General features: G+C 38.8%; 1 protein-coding gene across 1 annotated transcript in view; it reads left to right on the plus strand.

Moving 5' to 3' along the window:
• The window catches only part of LOC106082071 (voltage-dependent calcium channel subunit alpha-2/delta-3), a 51,189-nt gene that overhangs the window by 10,790 nt on the left and 21,277 nt on the right, over nucleotides 1-19,122 (plus strand). Inside the window, exons 2-5 of the mRNA XM_059365014.1 lie at nucleotides 17,380-17,461; nucleotides 17,525-17,891; nucleotides 17,960-18,474; nucleotides 18,681-19,040. Coding sequence (XP_059220997.1) covers nucleotides 17,380-17,461; nucleotides 17,525-17,891; nucleotides 17,960-18,474; nucleotides 18,681-19,040 — 1,324 coding nt within the window. The remainder of the gene's footprint in view (nucleotides 1-17,379; nucleotides 17,462-17,524; nucleotides 17,892-17,959; nucleotides 18,475-18,680; nucleotides 19,041-19,122) is intronic.

The following is a 19,122-nucleotide window of genomic DNA, read 5'->3' on the forward strand; positions in this document are numbered from 1 at the left end:
CTATGCCAGGTATGGCGTAAATCGGTTCATAACCTAATGTAGCTCCCATATAAACCGATCTCGGAGCTTGATTTCTTGAGCCTCTAGAGGGTGCATTTCTTATACCGATTTGTCTGAAATTTAGCATGAAGTGTTTTATTATGTGTTCCAACAACTATGCCAAGTATGGTCTCATTCGGTTCATAATTTTATATATCTAGCCTCTAGAGGTCGCATCTCTTATCCGATTTGACTGAAATTATAGCTCCAATATATAGCTTAGTACTACGATATCGATATCCCTGGTAACAGAAGTTACATAGACTTCTATACTGATGGTTCCACAGTAAACGACCAGGTGGGCTTTGGGGTGTACTCTAAAGATCTAGAACTGGTCGTACCGAAAAGGTTACCCGACCACTGCAGTGTGTATCAATCAAAAATCCTTGCATTTAAGGAAGCAGTGGAATGGCTAAGATATTATGTCATTACGACGATTGGCATAAATATCTTCTCAGACAGCCAGGCAGCCGTTAAATGCCTGGAGAACGTATTTCTGAACACAAAAATAGGCAATGGATTCGAATGCGTATACAACATTTGGTAAATTTTTGAAGTGTAGTCCACCTGACCGCAATACTAGCATAACAGGTCTAACAACTGCCTCCTTACCATGATGACATTGGCATTGGATTAAAGTTTAGGTTGTTGGAGACCAGAAGACCAGAAGAATGCATCCAGTCACAACACGCAGTGTAAAGGAAATTCAGATGGAAATCGGGCCACAGATTCCGAGTGCATGCTGGCGGCAACAACATTTGCCAAAACTGTTGATATGTAATCCATATGTGACCCAACTGGCAATCTATCGGTTCCTGCTGCTTTATTATTTTTATACACTCAATGTGATCGTCAGAGGACAGTTGGAGACATTTTCATCATCGTTTCAATTGATAACCAACAGTTCCTCTCCAAATCCTGTGGTTGTTGTTGTAGCCAGATTTTCATGTAGAGGTAGCAATTCTCGTCAAGCTCCTGTAGGTGAGCAAACTCGTTCCGGTCCAAAGGACCGATCGCAGCGGGAACAGGGTGGCCATTGATTAGTTAAAGGCGCCAATCACCCGCCTGGAGCCCACCGTAGCGCACAGGTAGGCATGTCCGCCTATGACGCTGAGCGCCTGAGTTCGAATCCTAGCGAATCTATGTTCAAATGGCGAGAAAATGTTCAGCGGTGGTTTTCCCTTTCTAATACCGGCTACATTTGTGAGGTACTAAGCCATATTAAACTTCTCTCCAAAGAGGTGTCGCACTGCGACACGCCGTTCGGACTTGGCTATAAAAAGGGAGGTAAGCATGTCTGCCTATGACGCTGAACGCCTGAGTTCGAATTCTGGCGAGACCATCAGAAAAAATTTTCAGCGTTGCTTTCTCCTTTCTAAAACTGGCAACATTTGTGAGGTACTAAGCCATGTAAAACTTCTCTCCAAAGAGATGTCGCACTGCAGAACGCCGTTCGGACTCGGCTATAAAAAGGAGGCCCTTTATCATTGAGCTTAAACTTAAATCGGACTGCACTCATTGATAAGTTTGCCCCTGTTCCTTAATGGAATGTTCATGGTTAAAATTGGCAATTTGCAATAACCCACCTTGTCATATCGAGTCATAAAGCCAGTGCCGCCCAGCCTCTCACTGAGACTCTCCGCTCGATACCGCTGATTGTCCGCGACTGACGTTACAGCTACTCCGTATGGAGCATTTCACTATCCGCAACCTGTGGACGCGCCCCTTAGCTCGCAGCTTAGCTTCTCATGATAGCAATGAACACCACACACATCGAACCTCAATGTTTCAGTCTGTGTGGTACTCACAGCTATCCCTTGCCTGTGTAACCATTTTGCAAACTTAATTTCTGTTCCTAAGGGTCTTCCTCACCATCACACTACGTGTTGCTGCTGCATGCAGATTCCCATTTATCCTTTATTCTTAGCTTTACTAGCACACGGCACTCTTGGGCAAACCATGGTCTCCTGGATGGTAGAGTCTGGGGTGATGATGCCACTGGCCAACGGTCTAAGACGATTTGAAAAGCCTGCGTCCGACTTAAGCATTTCGTGTTAGTCAAACATTCATAGATCGGTTTATCCCCAATTCCCTAAAACCCATTTTACTTGATTAAATGTCAAACGAAGAAGTTATGAAGACTATTTTGAGTTTTGCCATTTGAAAGTAAAATCTGAGCCGTTATATTTTTCATGTAACATCCATTACGCCCACAAAATTCAACAAAATTTTTCATTTATAACAAATTTTGCTATTCAAGCCTAAATGTCTGGCGTTTCACGTTTTAGCTTCTTAGCTATTTAGATTTCCTCCTAAAACATTTTGACTTTTTTCCGCCCAAAACATTTCTATATAAAAAGGGTACTGCAACAAACGACTTAATTTTCTTAAGAAAAACTGTATGTTTATGGATGTTTTAATAAATGATCACTTGGTCTCTATCGTTTGTTTATCATGGCATAGCAGCATACAACAAAATATGTGTGTCTGTCCGTCTACTCGTCCGTCTACGTTGGTATAAGAATATCTGAATTCGAAGTCTGTGTATGTCCGCCTGTTTTATAAATATCTGCCAGTCACAGTCGGGTCCACCGGTCATCCGTTTTTATTCATACACCAGCATATATGAGAGACGAATTTGTTAACAAATTGTTTGTGTAAAAAACGCTTTAATGCGTCTATTCTGTGTAAAAGCCAAACAAAACAATACAAAATTGAAAATTGGTAGAATCTGAATTTTTTCTGTTGTTGTTTGCTATCTAAATGAGAATAACATCAAACAATAAATGCAGGCAGGCAATTCATATGCAATGAATCAAATCATAAATGGGATTAGGGGTTTTGGTTCCTTAGAATATATGCGGTAAGAAGAAAAAAAAACAAGGTCAGCCAAAGTTCGTTATATAGTGTCGTGATATTTAATGATTTCTTAAGTGGTCGCAGGCAAACATTGACACTTTAAGATTAATGGGATACAAAGTCAATTTTCATTAAATGGAAATATTTTGAAAATATTATTTTTTTATTATACCCTCCACCATAGGATGGGGGGTATACTAATTTCGTCACTCTGTTTCTAACTACTCGAAATATTCATCTGAGACCCCATAAAGTATATATATTCTTGATCGTCGCGACATTTTATGTCGATCTTGCCATGTCCGTCCGTCTGTCCGTCCGCCCGTCCATCTGTCTGTCGAAAGCACGCTAACTTTCGAAGGAGTTAAGCTAGCCGCTTGAAATTTTGCACAAATACTTCTTATTAGTGTAGGTCGGTTGGTATTGTAAATGGGCCATATCGGTCCATGTTTTAATATAGCTGCCAAAACAGATCTGGGGACTTGACTTCTTGAGCCTCTAGAGGGCGCAATTCTTATCCGATTGGCATGAAATTTTGCACAACGTGTTTTGTTACGATATCCAACAATTGTGCCAAGTATGGATGAAATCGGTTCATAACCTGATATAGCTGTCATATAAACCAATTTTGGGTCTTGACTTCTTGAGCCTCTAGAGTGCGCAATTCTTATCCGATTTTATTGAAATTTTCCACGAAGCATTTTGTTATGATATCCAACATCTGTGCCAAGTATGGTTCAAATCGGTCCACAACCTGATATAGCTGCCATATAAACCGATCTTAGGTCTTGACTTCTTCAGTCTCTAGAGTGCGCAATCCTTATCTGATTGGAATGAAATTTTGCAATTATTACCCGAATTGCCTGAAATTTTGCGGCGACGGATCCTCTCATGACCATCAACTTACGTGTTTATTATGGTCTAAATCGGTCTATAGCCCGATACAGCTCCCATAAAGATCGATCTCTCTCTTTTACTTCTTGAGCCCCCAAAGGGCGCAATTCTTATTCGAATTGGCTGACATTTTACACAGGTCTCCAACATATAATTTAATTGTGGCCCAAACCGGACCATATCTTGATATCGCTCTAATAGCAGATCTTTTCTTATATCCTTTTTTGCCTAAGAAGAGATGCCGGAAAAAGAACTCGAAAAATGCGATCCATGGTGGAGGGTATATAAGATTCGGCCCGGCCAAACTTAGCACGCTTTTACTTGTTTTTATTAAACCTCTGCCTAATACCAGACGAAGAAGACAATTAGGAATTGACGGCGCTACGTTTATAGTTTTGTCGCTGGGTTTTTTATCTGTCCTTATTAGTTTAGCTTCCAAGATAATTTCCAGCTAATAAGTCGCTTAACTTTGACTCCAGCTTAGATGACAACGATTGAAGAGCGGCTATCGGCTTATGATATCATCGATGGTTCATAGTCGTATCAACACTTTAGATGAAAAAATCGGTGCCGTTGGTAGACTGAAGTTCTCGTAAGTGCGCTCGATTAATTTGAAAGTTTAGAAATTGCTCATTAGGAAAATTTTTGTTGTCAGAGAACCACCTTGGGAAGCGTTTCGTCTTTGGGTAAAAGAATTTTCAACCATATTAGATTTGGTGGCTTCAAGGGACATACATTGGTAGGTTAAACTTATATCGTGTCTACGCTGTAAGCACGACACTAAAACACGTTTGTCACCTTTCACACTAGCTGTTCTTTTTCACCGCATGTGTTTTCCATGTAGTTATAGACTTATTTTCTATACGACTACCTAGCTTCCATGAATTGCACATGTCATTTGTACATATTTTTTTATTTTTGCTTAAGTGAAAGATCGTGCGCCTTTTGGAATTTTTAAGGTGTTGTTGCAGTTTGTTTTGGACAATTACCATTGCGTTTGACAACGCTACCAGTACCAGAACCATTATAACGATTTAAACATGTTAACGATACATAAACATTTTGTTCACTTTGATGTGTTTGAGTTCGCCAACAATAGCCAATTGTGAATTTCCAGCGAAAAATATAACGCAATCGGACTAATACGCTTGAACTCAGACATGAGTAATCTTTTTATACCCACAAACATAGGTTAGGGGTAAATATTCATTTCCGACACTACGAAGTATATTACCGATCGTCATGGATTGTAAGACAATAAAACGATGTCCGTGCATCTGTCCGTCCATCCATCAGTTGTAATCACGCTACAGTCTTTAAAAATTCACATGTTGAGCTGAAATTTTGCACAGACCCGTATTTCTTTCATACGCATATTACGTTTTTGTATGTGCCAAATCGGATTGTATTTGGATAAAGCTGCCTTATAGACCGATATGCCGGTTTAAGGTCTTCTTCAGCCCATAACATGCGCATTTATTACCCGATTTCGCTCAAACTTGGAGCACTGAGTTTTGTTAGGCCCGTTGATATTTAAACCTAATGAGGTTCAGATCGGGCCATATTTAGATATAGTTGCCATATAGACCGATCTCCCGATTTAGGGTCTTGAGCCCATAACTGGCGTAGTTATTACCCACTTTCGATCAAATCTATATCACTGAGTTTAATTAGGCCCGTCAACGTCTATATCGTGCTATATTTACATATAGCTGCCTTATAGACAGATCTGCCGATTAAGGGTTTCAAGCCCATAACTGGCGCATTATTGTTCGATTTTGATGAAATTGTACACAGTGAGTTCTATTATGGCCTCTGACATCCGATCCAAATATGATCCATATCGGGCTATATTGTTATATAGCTGCCTTATAGACCGGTCTGCCGATTCAGGGTCTTAAGCCCATAACAGACGGATTTATTACCCGATTTTTCTCAAACTTGATATGATACAACGAAATTATATTGTATTGCATTAAAATATGATACAATGAAATTAAGTTGTTTAAAAGTCATCACCCTAATAAGTGTTAAACAAGGATTCTTTGCGTACACTACGTTTCTTCCCGGCAAGTCTATTTAGGACCTTGCTCATTGGGCTGATGACTTTTTAATTTTTTTATTTATTTTTTTTTTTCTCAAAAACTATTTCCTGTTGCTCGAATGAATGAACTTCTGTCTACTAAACACTAAAATAACACTGCATTAAAATATTAAAAAAAAGTCACACATAAACCACTTTGAAATTAAATTTTTGTGAAATTTTTCAAATCGTTTTGTGCGCGAAGTTTTTTACGAATCATAAGATTTCATCAAATCTCTATGAGGTTTAAAAAGTCATCACCCTAGTAGTCAAATTGAGCAAAAGTGAATGGAATCTTAATTTTTGATTATGTCCACAATTTTTTGTCATTTGAATGAACAAAATTATTTTCACATAAAAAGTTTAGTCGTTTGAATTGGTAAGACTTTGTGTTAAACACCCTGTATATGTATCGTCTTATATGTATATTTCTGATCGTCGCAAAAACGCCAGTTGTAATCACCCTTTTGTAATTGATATGTTGCGCTGAAATTTGACACAAAAAACCTATTTTTTTTCATATGCAGGTTAAGTCATTTATCGGCCAAAATCAGATCATATTTTGATATAGCCAACATATTGACTGATCTCCTTATAGGCTTGTGTCCTAAGATGCGAACTTTTTACGACATTTCTCTGAGATTTAAAAAACTACTTTTCAAGGTCCGCGTCGAGTATGGTCCAGAAAGGATCTCATTTGGATAGAGCTTCCATGTATACCGATCTCCTTATAAGACCTAAGGTCCATAAAAGGTGCATTTATAATCCGATTTCACTGAAATGCGGAACACTCAGTTGTTTTATAATCGATATTCGTGCCAAGTATCGTCCAGATCGCACCATACTTGGATAAAGCTGCCATATATACAGAAACTCGCGGTATAAGGTCTTGAGCCAAATAACGCCGTTTTTATTGCCCGATTTCGTTAAAATTTGGAACTGTAAATTATGTTAGTCCCTTAGATATACGTGTTGGGTATACTGCATATCGGTGCGTTCTTGAATATAGCCGCCATTTAAGGTTTTGGGACAAAAATGATACATTTATTACCCGATTTTGATGAAATTTCGAACAGCGAGTTGGTTTTCCTATAGACATTCTTGCAGATGCCATGAACATTCCATTAAGAAACAGGGGCAAACTTCTCACATATCAATGAGTTGGCCTGTGTTTATGATTACAACGTAATCATTACGATTACAACATAATCATTTTTTTTTCCTCACTTTTTGATCTGTCTTTCCGTCCGTCGAAGCAATAAAGCTAGGCGCTTGAAATTTGCTTGAATATATACTTCTTATAAGTGTGATTCGGTTGGGATATTAAATGGGCTAGCTCGGTTCATATTTTGATATAGGTGCCGAATTAACCGATCCTGGACCTTGACTACTTGAGCTTCTAGAGGGCGCAATTCTTATCCGATTTGGCTGAAATTTTGCACCAAGTGTTTTTTTATTTTGACTTCCAACAACTGTGTCTAGTATGGTCCAAATCGGTTCATAACCTGTTATAGCTCTAATATAAACCGATCTCAGTTCTTGACTTCTTGAACCGCTAGAGGGCGCAATAATACTACGACTTGGCGGAAATTTAGTATGAAGTGTTTTAGATTGACCATCAAAAACTATGCCAAGAATGGTCCAAATCGGCTCATAACCTGATATAGCTTCCATATAAACCGATTTTGGATCTTGACCAGATGGTGCAATTATTATTCGACACCTCTTTGGGGAGAAGCTTTTACATGGCTTCCATACCATTTTTTTTTTTAAATGGCATAGTACTACAAAAATGTCGCCAGCATTAGGATGGGGTAACCACACAAAAAATTGTTTTGATGTTCTCGCCAAGATTTGAACTCATTCGTTCAGCGTCATCGGTGGATGTGACCTCTGCATGGGTGACCTCTGCAGGGCATGGGCACAAATAAGTCGGATATTGAAGAATTTGGCCTTCATGCGGATTGTGGTTAGCTTCTCATTCACTGGTGTAAAACTAGAGACAAGGTGTTTCAGTCGCCAACTAACCACAAATCCACAGCGAAAATTTGTCGTGTCATGGCAGCTATAGTATAGTTCGTCACTGTTTGATGTTGTTGGGACGCCTTTCCCAATACATCGCACTTCCCGATTGCGGTAATATTTGTCTTGTAATATTTCCAATACATTCGCCAGTCCGTATACTGCACCTTCTCTATAAAGAGTCCGGACATTACAGATGCAGATCCGCAGATCGTGGTCCTTTTAGACGTTAGGGGAGTCCATTTTTACTATTCTTTAATTTTCCGGGTGCGGGTTACTGGCCTAACGCCCCAACCGCATGGGTAATATAGAATCGCACATGTATCCCTTCCTTTCTTGAAAATCTGACGCTCGCCTCCAAATGGTGCCCAAGCAGGGACCCGACGCGAATACGCATTGCGCAAACATCGGATTCCAATCATGACAGTGTGTACCAAATTCAAATTTTAGCCCAGATTCACTCAGCTAGACTTACTTACTAAAACGCGAGCAACTCCTTAGGGTTGGCCCAAATAAGGTTTTACCATAGACCATCTACGAAAACAGCTCAGCGAATACAACCGAGCAAAAAGGATGCGAGCGTCATCCGAAAACTTGCTGCAGAACTTGGATGATGAACTAAAAAACCGTGCAACGGATGGCGATGGATGTAAGAAGCATCCGTGTCCCAGAAGCACAGAATAATTGTGGTTCTTTAAGCGATGCCGAAGTAATGAATAAAATATGCCGATAGGGTATAAAGTACATTGGCGACATAGCAGATTTTTAAGAGCGATTCAGGGAATAGGCTGAGTGCCACAACATAACTCACCTAACCTAATCTGGGAACTGATGCTGATGTTGGTCTTTGGTTGTTTGAAGGCGCCAATAACTCGTCTTGTCATTTCGAGTATCATTGGCACTCAGTATTTAAGTAAAAGTCAGTGGCACCTGACCCCCCAATGAGACTGTGTGATCGAATTCGGAACTGGCCGCATTCGCAGCTACTCCGCATAAATACAAAGCATTCTACTATCCGCCAATGGTGGACGCACCCAGGAGCTTTCAGCTAAGCTTTCCGTCGGTCTCAAAGTTCCAGCTTGTGCGGTGACCATGAGTCTTAAATCACTTTCTTTTTAAATAAACTAGAAGCAAATGCTTTTGTGGCTTGTAAACTACACAATGAGCTGTCAATAAAACAAATATCATGTAACTATCATTTCTAGTTTGACAAAAATATCAGTGTGAATTTGGCAACACTTTGTACAATAAATCCAATCTGTTTTATTTTCCAAAGCTATTTCATATGAAAACTATTAAAATTAGATGTTGTTGTCAGCACACTTTGATCTCAGCAACTCATGCTCGTTCAAGGATATTGTGTGATACTTAAACAGAATACCAAAAAAATTTTTTTCTTAAAATACCAAAAAAAAAATGGAAAAAAAGCTTGCGGAATTTGAGATTTAGTACAAAGTATCATTAATTGCATTCCTTATTTGATTTACTTGTGTCGTCGTTGTTGTCGGTCCCATAAATGCCCAGTTCTTAGGAAATTCAATAAAAAATCGATTTAAACATCAAAGCGATACACTTGTTGCCCCATCGAAAAATTTGAAACAAACCACGAAACAAGGCACCCCCACACCTAAAGCAGCACATATGATGAACACTGGGCACCACAAATGCTCACAACAAACATACACATGAACAAACACACGTTTGTTTAAGCGACCCTATTCGGAAAATAAGGCAACAACAACAGCAATTCATCACATTAAAACACAAAAAACAATGCTATGCTGCTCTCACAAACACATATACCCAACAGTATAGAAAGCCAAATCATCTAGCGATGATAAATACAGGCCTTAGGTGGGTACATGAGTGTGTGTGTGTGTGTGTATGTTTGTTGAGATGTGTGTCATGTGCATGGGAATTTAAAATGAATAAGTGACAGACACTTGCGATATTCATTCATAGGGGGACAATAACAACAACCACAACGACGAAGACGACAATGTAGAAAGAAGAACAAGAAAACCCAAAAAAATATTTAGAAATGTTAGGTTAAAAAGGAATTAAAGAAAAAAACAGCAAAGAAAAGTCAAAAATTTAACAACGAGTGATAAACACAAAACAGACAAGGAAATCCTAATGACATTAAAAAGAGAAATGTAAACAAAACACAAAAGAGAAAGAGAGAGATAAAGAGCAAAAATAAATACAGGGAACAAGAGGGAGAGAGAGAGAGCTAAATGTTTGAGAGTGAACAAAGAGCTTAATTTTTTTGTTATTCCGTTTCAATATAGAAATTAGTTAGCAAAACAAAAATTCAACAATGACTCTCAAACATATAAAGGCGTCCTTTCTCTTTAGAAAAATAGGAATATAAACAAATAACACAAAAGTGACAAAGAACACTCTCATCACGTGTATGCCAGCCTTTGGATGGTGTGTGCTGTTGTTATTTTTTTTTACTGCCTAAGTATGTGTGTGTGTGTGCCTTGGCATAGCTAAAACATTTTAAATCGTTTGAAACACTTGTTGCTCATGCAACCGTTTGCCTCAAAGAAGAAGGCCCGTCGTCATTGTTTTTTTTTTCCTCTTAGCTCTTCAGGTTTTGCTCTTCACCCCCAAATGTGGCACAAGTGTGGGAGTTCATGTCAACATTGTTTGAGTGAAAGCACCAGTATGTGTGTGTGTGTTTGTGTGTCGGTTTGTGTGCGAGCTCTAATTTAGTTATATATATTTGTATGGCATATCCATTTAATATTGTCTGGTGTTTAGTGTTAATGACATGAATTTTAGTAATATTACCAGAAAGATAAAATTAGTTTTGGACTTTGTAAAGAAACAAAGGCGCAAAAAATAAAACAAGACTGAAAAGAATAACAGCCAATTGGGAATACAAAAGTGGGCTAAGTGTGCCGTATGAGTATTATTGTCGTTTTTGTTTTTTTTTTTTTTTTATTATTATGCTAGCTACTCATACGATGCGTATGAGCATTACTATTTAATTATTAGTACTCATATGACACGTTATACCTGGGGGTAGAATATACCAAATTTACCACAATGGAATATAGGTATAATATATAATTTAAATTGCTTAATAAGTAACAAATAAGGAAAAGGGTGTTAATTGGATTTTGCAAAAACTAATACAAAATAAATTAAGTTTAAGGGCGTAATCTTTTCTAATCGGGATAATCGGATTATATGGCAGCTATATCAGGTTATATACTGATTTGTACCGTACTTGGAACAGTTGTTGGAAGTCAACATAGAACACCGCATGCAAAATTTCATCCAAATCGGATAATAATTACCCCCTCTAGGAACTCAAGAAGTCATGATCCCAGATCGGTTTATATGGCAGCTTTATCAGATTATGGATCGATTTAGACCAAACTTGGCACAGTTGTTGGAAGTCATAACAAAACACCTCACACAGAATTTCAGCCAGATCGCATTAGAATTGCGTCGGCTAGAGGCTCAAGAAGTCAAGATCCAAGATCGGCTTATAGAACAGCTACATAAAAACACGGACCGATATGACCCATTTACAATACCCAACCGTCCTCACTAATAGGAAGTATTTGTGCAAAATGTCAAGCGCCTAACTTTATTCCTTCGAAAGTTAGCATTCTTTCAACAGAGATACCGACGAACAGACGGACGGATGGATATGGGTTAATATTCGTGCTTCGTTGGGTCTACGATCAATATTTCGATGGTGGTGGAGGGTATGAAAATATCTTTAATGGGCTTAAAATCTTAGACCCGTAAGATCGGTCTACATGGCAGTTAAATCCAAATATATACCGATTTCGACCAAATTCAACACGGATGTCGAAAGGGTAAATCAACTCTTTTTACCAAATTTTATCAAAATCTAAAAAAAAAACCTTCTATAAACTTCTATATGATCCATACCAAAATCCAAGTCGAATATGGTTCAGACTTTACTTATTTAAATATAGCTGCTGAGTCTAAAGCAACAACAGGCGAATTTATATTTTGCTCAAAAAAACAATGAAAAAGATTCTACCTTAAATTTATGGACCAGTTTGCTCTGATGCAGAGTAACGGCGACGTATGAGCTGTATGACGACGCACAAAAAAAAACAATCATACAAAATATACAGGCGTTCAGCGTCACACTCTAACCTCTGCGCTACGGTGGCCCCCATTTTCCTGAAAGCCAAAAAAAACAAATTTCCGCTCAGATCAACAGGTAAAAAGTTGTGGATTTTTTCTAATTTTTCGCCGTTTGGCCCACTGTGCCGCGTTCCAAAATCAACAACTTCAAACGACATGTAAAAGATCTCGCACTAAACTAAAAAGAATCCCTCAAACTTGTTCTTATACTGAATAATGTAATTTTTATTTGCAATTGGTCTCATCCATGGCCAAGGTGGCGTATGATTGCGGGCATAGTTATAGAAAAGTAATCATACACCCCCAGGGCCAATGAATTTAATAAGGAAATGTTTCCTGCTGAGTTAGACTTTTTCAGACACACAGAAATGTCTAAGAAAAGGAATTTTAACGTATGTTTGCGCCTATCGCATGGTGATAGGCAAAACCAATAAAGCTGTGCTAAGTTCGGCCGAGAGGAAACTTGAGAACACATGGATTCTGCTGAAATGAATTTAGTTAAAGGGAAAATGTGTACTTAACGTACCACATTTCTGCAAAATCAGCCAAACATTTAAGTTTCTAGGGGCCTTAGAAGACTAATCGTGAAGACAGGTTAGAGTTATTTCAGGTTAAAGGAGGCCACGGTGGTGCAGAGGTTAGCATATCCGTCCACCTATGACGCTGAACGTCTTCGTTCTAACCCTGGCGTGAACATGAGAAAGGTTATCAGCGGTGGCCTGAGGTATCCTGCCATGTTAAAACAGATCAATATTTTGAGGTGCAACAAACAGACTATTATATCCCCTTAATTGTTTTCCATGCTATGCCCCTAAGTTGGTTCATATCTGGTATTGTGTCCCTCAACGTCTCATCATCTTCCCCGCAGGCCCTACACATGCTATCATTTGCCGCAGCGATTTTGCATAAGTGACCTCGTAGCCCTATGTGTCCCGTTATGACACCGAAAGCTAAACTGACCACCTTCTTACTTCCTTTCAGTAATAGCCTCGTCTTCTCACGATCTGGATCTCCCCAAAATATTTCGCCGTCCTATCGACCGTTTCGCTGTTCCACAGGGTTCCATTCGCATTCGTCGCCCACGCCCTTAACTCGGACTGCGTCGTCCCGACAGACTTCGGGTTAACCAAGTTTGTTGACAGCAGTTCTCCTATGGTATATGATAACTTAAAAGAGGGTTTTGTCTTTTACAGTTTATAGATGTGGAAACACTTTAAATAAAATTTCCTTTAAAACTTAATGCTCTTATCCAATACACTTTCCCATTGAAAAAGTTCCCTCTTTAATCTTTGCCAAAAATAAATTCAGTGTTCATTCAATTAAGAGAATAAATTTGATTATGGCTTCAACTAAATATAGAAGATTTCGTTTTGGTTCATTGAACTGTGATCAATTACAAAAACTTCTTTAGATATGTGAGACAAAGAATGCAACAGAAATAAGTTATGAAGGAAAAATATAGAGAAAAGTTTAACAAAAGATGTAAAAATAGATACAATTTTCTACAACAAAGAAAAACGTTAGCAATACCTTAAAGATTCAGTGTTAGAATTAACGAGGAAGAACATGAATCAATAAGATATTAGGTTGCCCAAAAAGTAATTGCGGATTTTTCATATAGTCGGCGTTGACAAATTTTTTCACAGCTTGTGACTCTGTAATTGCATTCTTTCTTCTGTCAGTTATCAGCTGTTACTTTTAGCTTGCTTTAGAAAAAAGTGTAAAAAAATATAAGTATAAGTAAAATATAAGTTTTATTAAAAATGCATTTACTTTCTTTTAAAAAATCCGCAATTACTTTTTGGGCAACCCAATAAATGAATATTATTATTTACAATAGATTACCAAATTCCTACAGTCCCCAACTATGTGTAGGAAAATGATTCCTTGATGATGATGATGTTTTCACATTATGATAGGTTAGGTAAGAATAGCAGTTCTTTACAGACTCACTTAGACAATTTTAAGTCCATTGTGATACCACAGTAGCGACAGACCAAGGCTTCTTGCGGGAATCGCTGCCAACTCGGCTACCGAGGCGCCCTTACATTAGTTAAATTTAGATTTTTCTGGCGGATTGTGCATTCCAGACAGAAAGCACTCCCCTTAGCAAGGTTATTGGTAGGATGGTCACTTTCTACGATGATGCGTCGGCGATAGAGTAAACAATATATCCATGACACTATCGATTCTATCGGTATTTTATTTTTGTTTGTCTGGATTACGACATTCTTCAGCTTTTTTTTTTTGCAAAATTGAAGCTATCCGCCACTAAATGTGTCCTCTTAGATACACTGCGCCTATAGAGGGCGCAATTTTCATTCGATTAGGCTAAAATTTTGCACAATGATTTTTCTCATGACTTCCAACTGAATTTAATAAATTTGGTTTTATTCGGTCTGTTCATTGACATTGCTTCTATATAAATCGGTCTCCTTACCCTTACTTCCCAATTACCTTTGAAATATAGGTGATGGGAAATTAACGATAGTATTGGTAATATCGATATTTATTGTTAGAAATATCGAATGTTGCGATTACCGATAGATTTTCAGCTCCAGTAGGCTGGCGCTGTGGCTTGCAAAGTTACAAAAACCGTATTACCGAGTGTTTTCAGAAACAGGACGTCGCTTATCCTGAGAAATGACTATGGGCTGCTGATAGGAATCCTAACTATTCATGGCAACATGAGGTCTCTGATGGTGCCAGCCCTAGTAAGCTGGCGCTGTGTCTTGATGGTTGGCAAAAATTTTGTTATCGAGTATTTTGCAAAACAGCGCGTCGCTTATTCTGAGACATGACTATGGACTGCTGATAGGAATCCTAACTGTTCATTGCAACATGAGATATTTGATGGTCATAGGGAAAAACGGACTTCTGCTGGTTGGGTCGAACACCGTTTGTGTCCCTGCCCCGCGAGGAGAAGAAACAATATAATGGGTGGATACCTTTATCTATGCCTAGATTCCCACGAGGCACTTAGTCCTCATGTTAGCTGGAGCTCCCTAGAGGCACTGGTGAGGGTATGCTCCAACTAGCCTGCGTTGGCTAGCTGTCGTTTCAGCTGTCTTTTACCTAACTGAAGTATATCTCTATCTTGGTTTCTCCATCTACTGTTTCTCTTCTGCCCTCTTCCAACGTATCGTAACAACTTCTGTAGAAGCTGTGGAAACGTCAAATAAGAGGAGACTTAGAACATCTGCGCACTGGAAAGCAAAAACACTTCTTGTTTGGCTTTACATTTTATAAGGTCCTGTCTGCATAAGCGGATGTGAACATTCGAAATTTGTTGAGCTTTTTATAGAGATCCGGATGGTTCAAAGATAGGGACTAAAAGGCTTCTTTCTTCTTCTATTTCTGTGGTATTACAATGGACGAAAATGTCTCTTTGAGTCGGATCGCATACTCTACAAAATTTGTTATTTAAGATAGCAAAAATGTTTGCTTAAACAACAGTTTTTGTCTGCTGAAAATGGGAAAGCAGACATGACTGCTGTTTCTGCAAACAAAGCGCTGTCTTCATAAGTTGAGCAGCAGACATTTTCAACAAACAACAAACTATTTAGCAAGTAGCTTGTTAGTCTGTTACTCACACTAAACTTGAAAAGGTCTGTCTCTTATCTATGTATGGCTAAAACAGTAGTCAATTAAAAATTACGAGTTCGTAATTTCTGCAGAGTACCCTAAGAAATGGAATATCATAGAATCTCTGATGTGCAACCCCATGCATTGATCCTCAGACAAAATTGCAAATTTTACCCATGAACATTCCACTAAGGAACAGGCGTAATCTTCACACATATCAATGAGTGCAGTCCGATTCAAGTTTAAGTTCAATGATAGGTGGCTGCTTTGGAATTTGGAACAGCTTCTCAGAAAAATTGGGATTTCAGATTCTCAAATTTTTATAGGGAATTCTTGGTATTTGCTTACAATTAGAACTTAATCGCTTAAATCGCCTAATCCCAACAGCGAAATCTGAGGAAATCTAAAATTTGGAAGTCAGATTCGTATCCCACACGGTCTACATGCCCGATGGGTAGGGCTTGGGGAAGGGGAAGTCCCCCCGTTACTTAACCTCAAATTTTTATAGAAAATTCTTGGATCGCTTCATCCATTAACGAAATCTGGGGTTTTTTGATAATTTGGTATAGGGAAGGTTGCACGTCAACCTCATGTCCAAAAGCTTATTTTAAAACAAAAGCTGCTGCAGCCTGAAGAAATTCGGTTTACACAGATTCCCAGATTCGTCGCCTTAAATTTAAAGTTCAAATTTGTACTCTTCTACCGATACATTTCATTTCATATCCATATTATCCCAAACAGTCTACGGAAGTCCCCGGTTATACCCCCTAGGAATTTGGGTTAAAAAGCTTCCCGGATACTTCAAATAGATTTGAAGTTCCAATTCGTACTCTACTCCCAATAAACTTTCATTTGATATCCATAGTACCCCAATCGATCTAATTGTCCTCTGGGTAGGCGTTCAGAAGGGGATGTCCCCCCTTTGCATAAACCTCAATTTTTTATAAGGGATTTGAAATTTTTGCTTACAATTAGAACCCATTCGTTTAAATGGCTTCAACCGTCACCAAAATGCGCAGTTTTTTGAAAGTTTGGGTATGGGGAAGGATTCACTTCACCCTTATGTACAAATGGTTTTTATAAAAGAAACGCAATTGTATCCCGTGAAAATTTGAGTTAAACAGCTTCCCATATACTTTATGTTAAATTGGGATTTCAGATTCAATCCCAAATAGTTTTCACTTGTCACCCATGGTATTCAAATCGGACAAAATGTCCTCTGACCTACCCAGAGGACATTTTGTCCGATTGGGATACCAGAAAGGGAGTCCCCCCATACTTAACCTTAAATTTTTAGAGGGAATTCTACGTTTTTGCTTACAATTAGAACCCAAACGCTAAAACCGCTTCATCCGTCAGCAAAATGCGAAATTTTTTGAAAATGTGCGCATAGGGAATAGTTCACTGCACCATTATGTCCAAACGATAATTTATAAAAAAAACGCTGTTCTAGCTCGTGGGAATTTGGGTTAAACAGCTTCCCAGATACTTGATGATAAATTGGAATCTCGTCAGAGAGATTCGTACTCTACGCCCAAATATCTTTCATTTGATACCCATATTATACCAATCGATCAACCTGCCCGCTGGGTAGGGCTTGGAGAAGGGGAGGTCCCCCCTTACTTAACCGAAAATATCCCTGCCAAATGGCATTTTTGTTTTTATTTAAAGAATATAAGCAGAGGAGAGTCTAAAATTGGTTCTTTTATTGTTTTTGTTATACAATTTTTACATCTTTCTCCTTTTCATTTCAGTGTTGCAAAATGGGCCAGCCAAATTGGCGACGAACTGTGGGAGCTTGCCCAGATTATGACTAAATCGAAAGAGATTAAAGCTGTAAGTAGCTCTCCTTAAAAGTTGTTTAAAATTTGTTTTTAATTTTCCCTTTTCTCTCCCCAGAAATACAAAGAGTACAATGCCCGTGTAGAATTTAAAAATGGCACCGAGCTGATAAAATCCATAACGGAAAATGTGGGCCGCATGTTGGCACGCAAAATGGATGCGGTGCGTTGCATTATGGAGGTGGCAGAAAGAGAATTTGAAAATTTCGTTTTCAATGAATCAGAGGCTGAAAATTTCACTTATTATTCAAGTAAATTTTCCAAATTCAATCAGAATAGCTCGGAGGAGCTGATAGGAGCATTAAAAGAGGAAAATGCAAATATGTACAAAGATTTCGAACTTAACCCGGATACACATTTCTATAATATATCGGTGGATACGGAACACAGTGCGGTGCATGTGCCCTCCAATGTGTATGACAAACGTAAGGAAGTAGGGGGAAACACAAAAAGGTTTTCTCTTTTTAATGGTTTTTCTTTGTCTTCTTCTCAGATCCCCCCGTCTTGGAGACCATAATGTGGACGGAAAGTTTGGATGCCATATTTAGACAAAACTATAAGTCTGATCCCGCTCTTTCGTGGCAGTATTTTGGCTCTGACACTGGCATTCTGCGTCATTTTCCTGCCATACAATGGGACAAATCCGCAGAGGATGAAAATGCCGACATCTATGATTGTCGCAAACGCTCCTGGTACATTGAGACAGCCACCTGCTCCAAAGATATTGTCATACTGCTAGACAACTCCGGTTCCATGGTGGGTTTTCCCCAACATGTGGCCAAATTCACCATACGCAGCATTTTGGATACCTTCTCCAACAATGATTTCTTCACTGTCTTCAACTATTCGGCCACGGTGGATGATGTTATACCCTGCTTCCAGAATGCTTTGGTCCAGGCCACCCCCGAGAATATACGAGTGTTCAATCATGCCATAAGCAAGTTAAAACCTACCGGATATGCAAATCTAACCATAGCATATACCAAGGCCTTTGAATTGCTTAAAGAGGTGAATTTCCAGCGTCATTCTTTTGTGGGAATCAGGACACATCGCAACATTAGATAACTCCTGAATCCCACCAAAAGCATGCCAAATTGTAACGGGGGAGTGTGAGAACGAATGGAATTTCAATTATTTGTTTAAAACAAAAAATAGGAATTCCATACCTTAAGTGTATAGCCGGAGGCAATTTAAATGTTCATTTATTTTTTCAGTATTACCTGAAACGAGACTGCAACACGACGCGCAAGTGCAATCAGGCAATTATGGTGGTCACCGATGGTGTGGCCGGCAATACCACCGAAGTCTTTGAGACCTATAACTGGGGTGATGGTGAAAATGGCACCATGAGCATGAATGTTCGAATTTTCACCTATCTGCTGGGCAAAGAAGTGACCAAGGTGCGGGAAATACAATGGATGGCATGTCTGAATCGAGGCTATTACTCCCATGTGCAAACGTTAGATGAGGTGCAGGAAGAGGCTTTAAAGTATGTGGATGTTATAGCGACGCCGCTGGTTTTACAAGATCGAGATCATCCGCCCACGTGGACGCATGCATTTACAGATAAAACGGTAAATAGCAAGACCATTTTTTTTTTTAATTAAAGTTATGGGTATTCCGGACCTGGGGAATTTACCACCTTTTCATTTGTGT

The sequence above is a fragment of the Stomoxys calcitrans genome, chromosome 3 (genome assembly GCF_963082655.1).
Source record: "Stomoxys calcitrans chromosome 3, idStoCalc2.1, whole genome shotgun sequence".
In the NCBI taxonomy this organism is placed as follows: Eukaryota; Metazoa; Arthropoda; class Insecta; order Diptera; family Muscidae; genus Stomoxys; species Stomoxys calcitrans.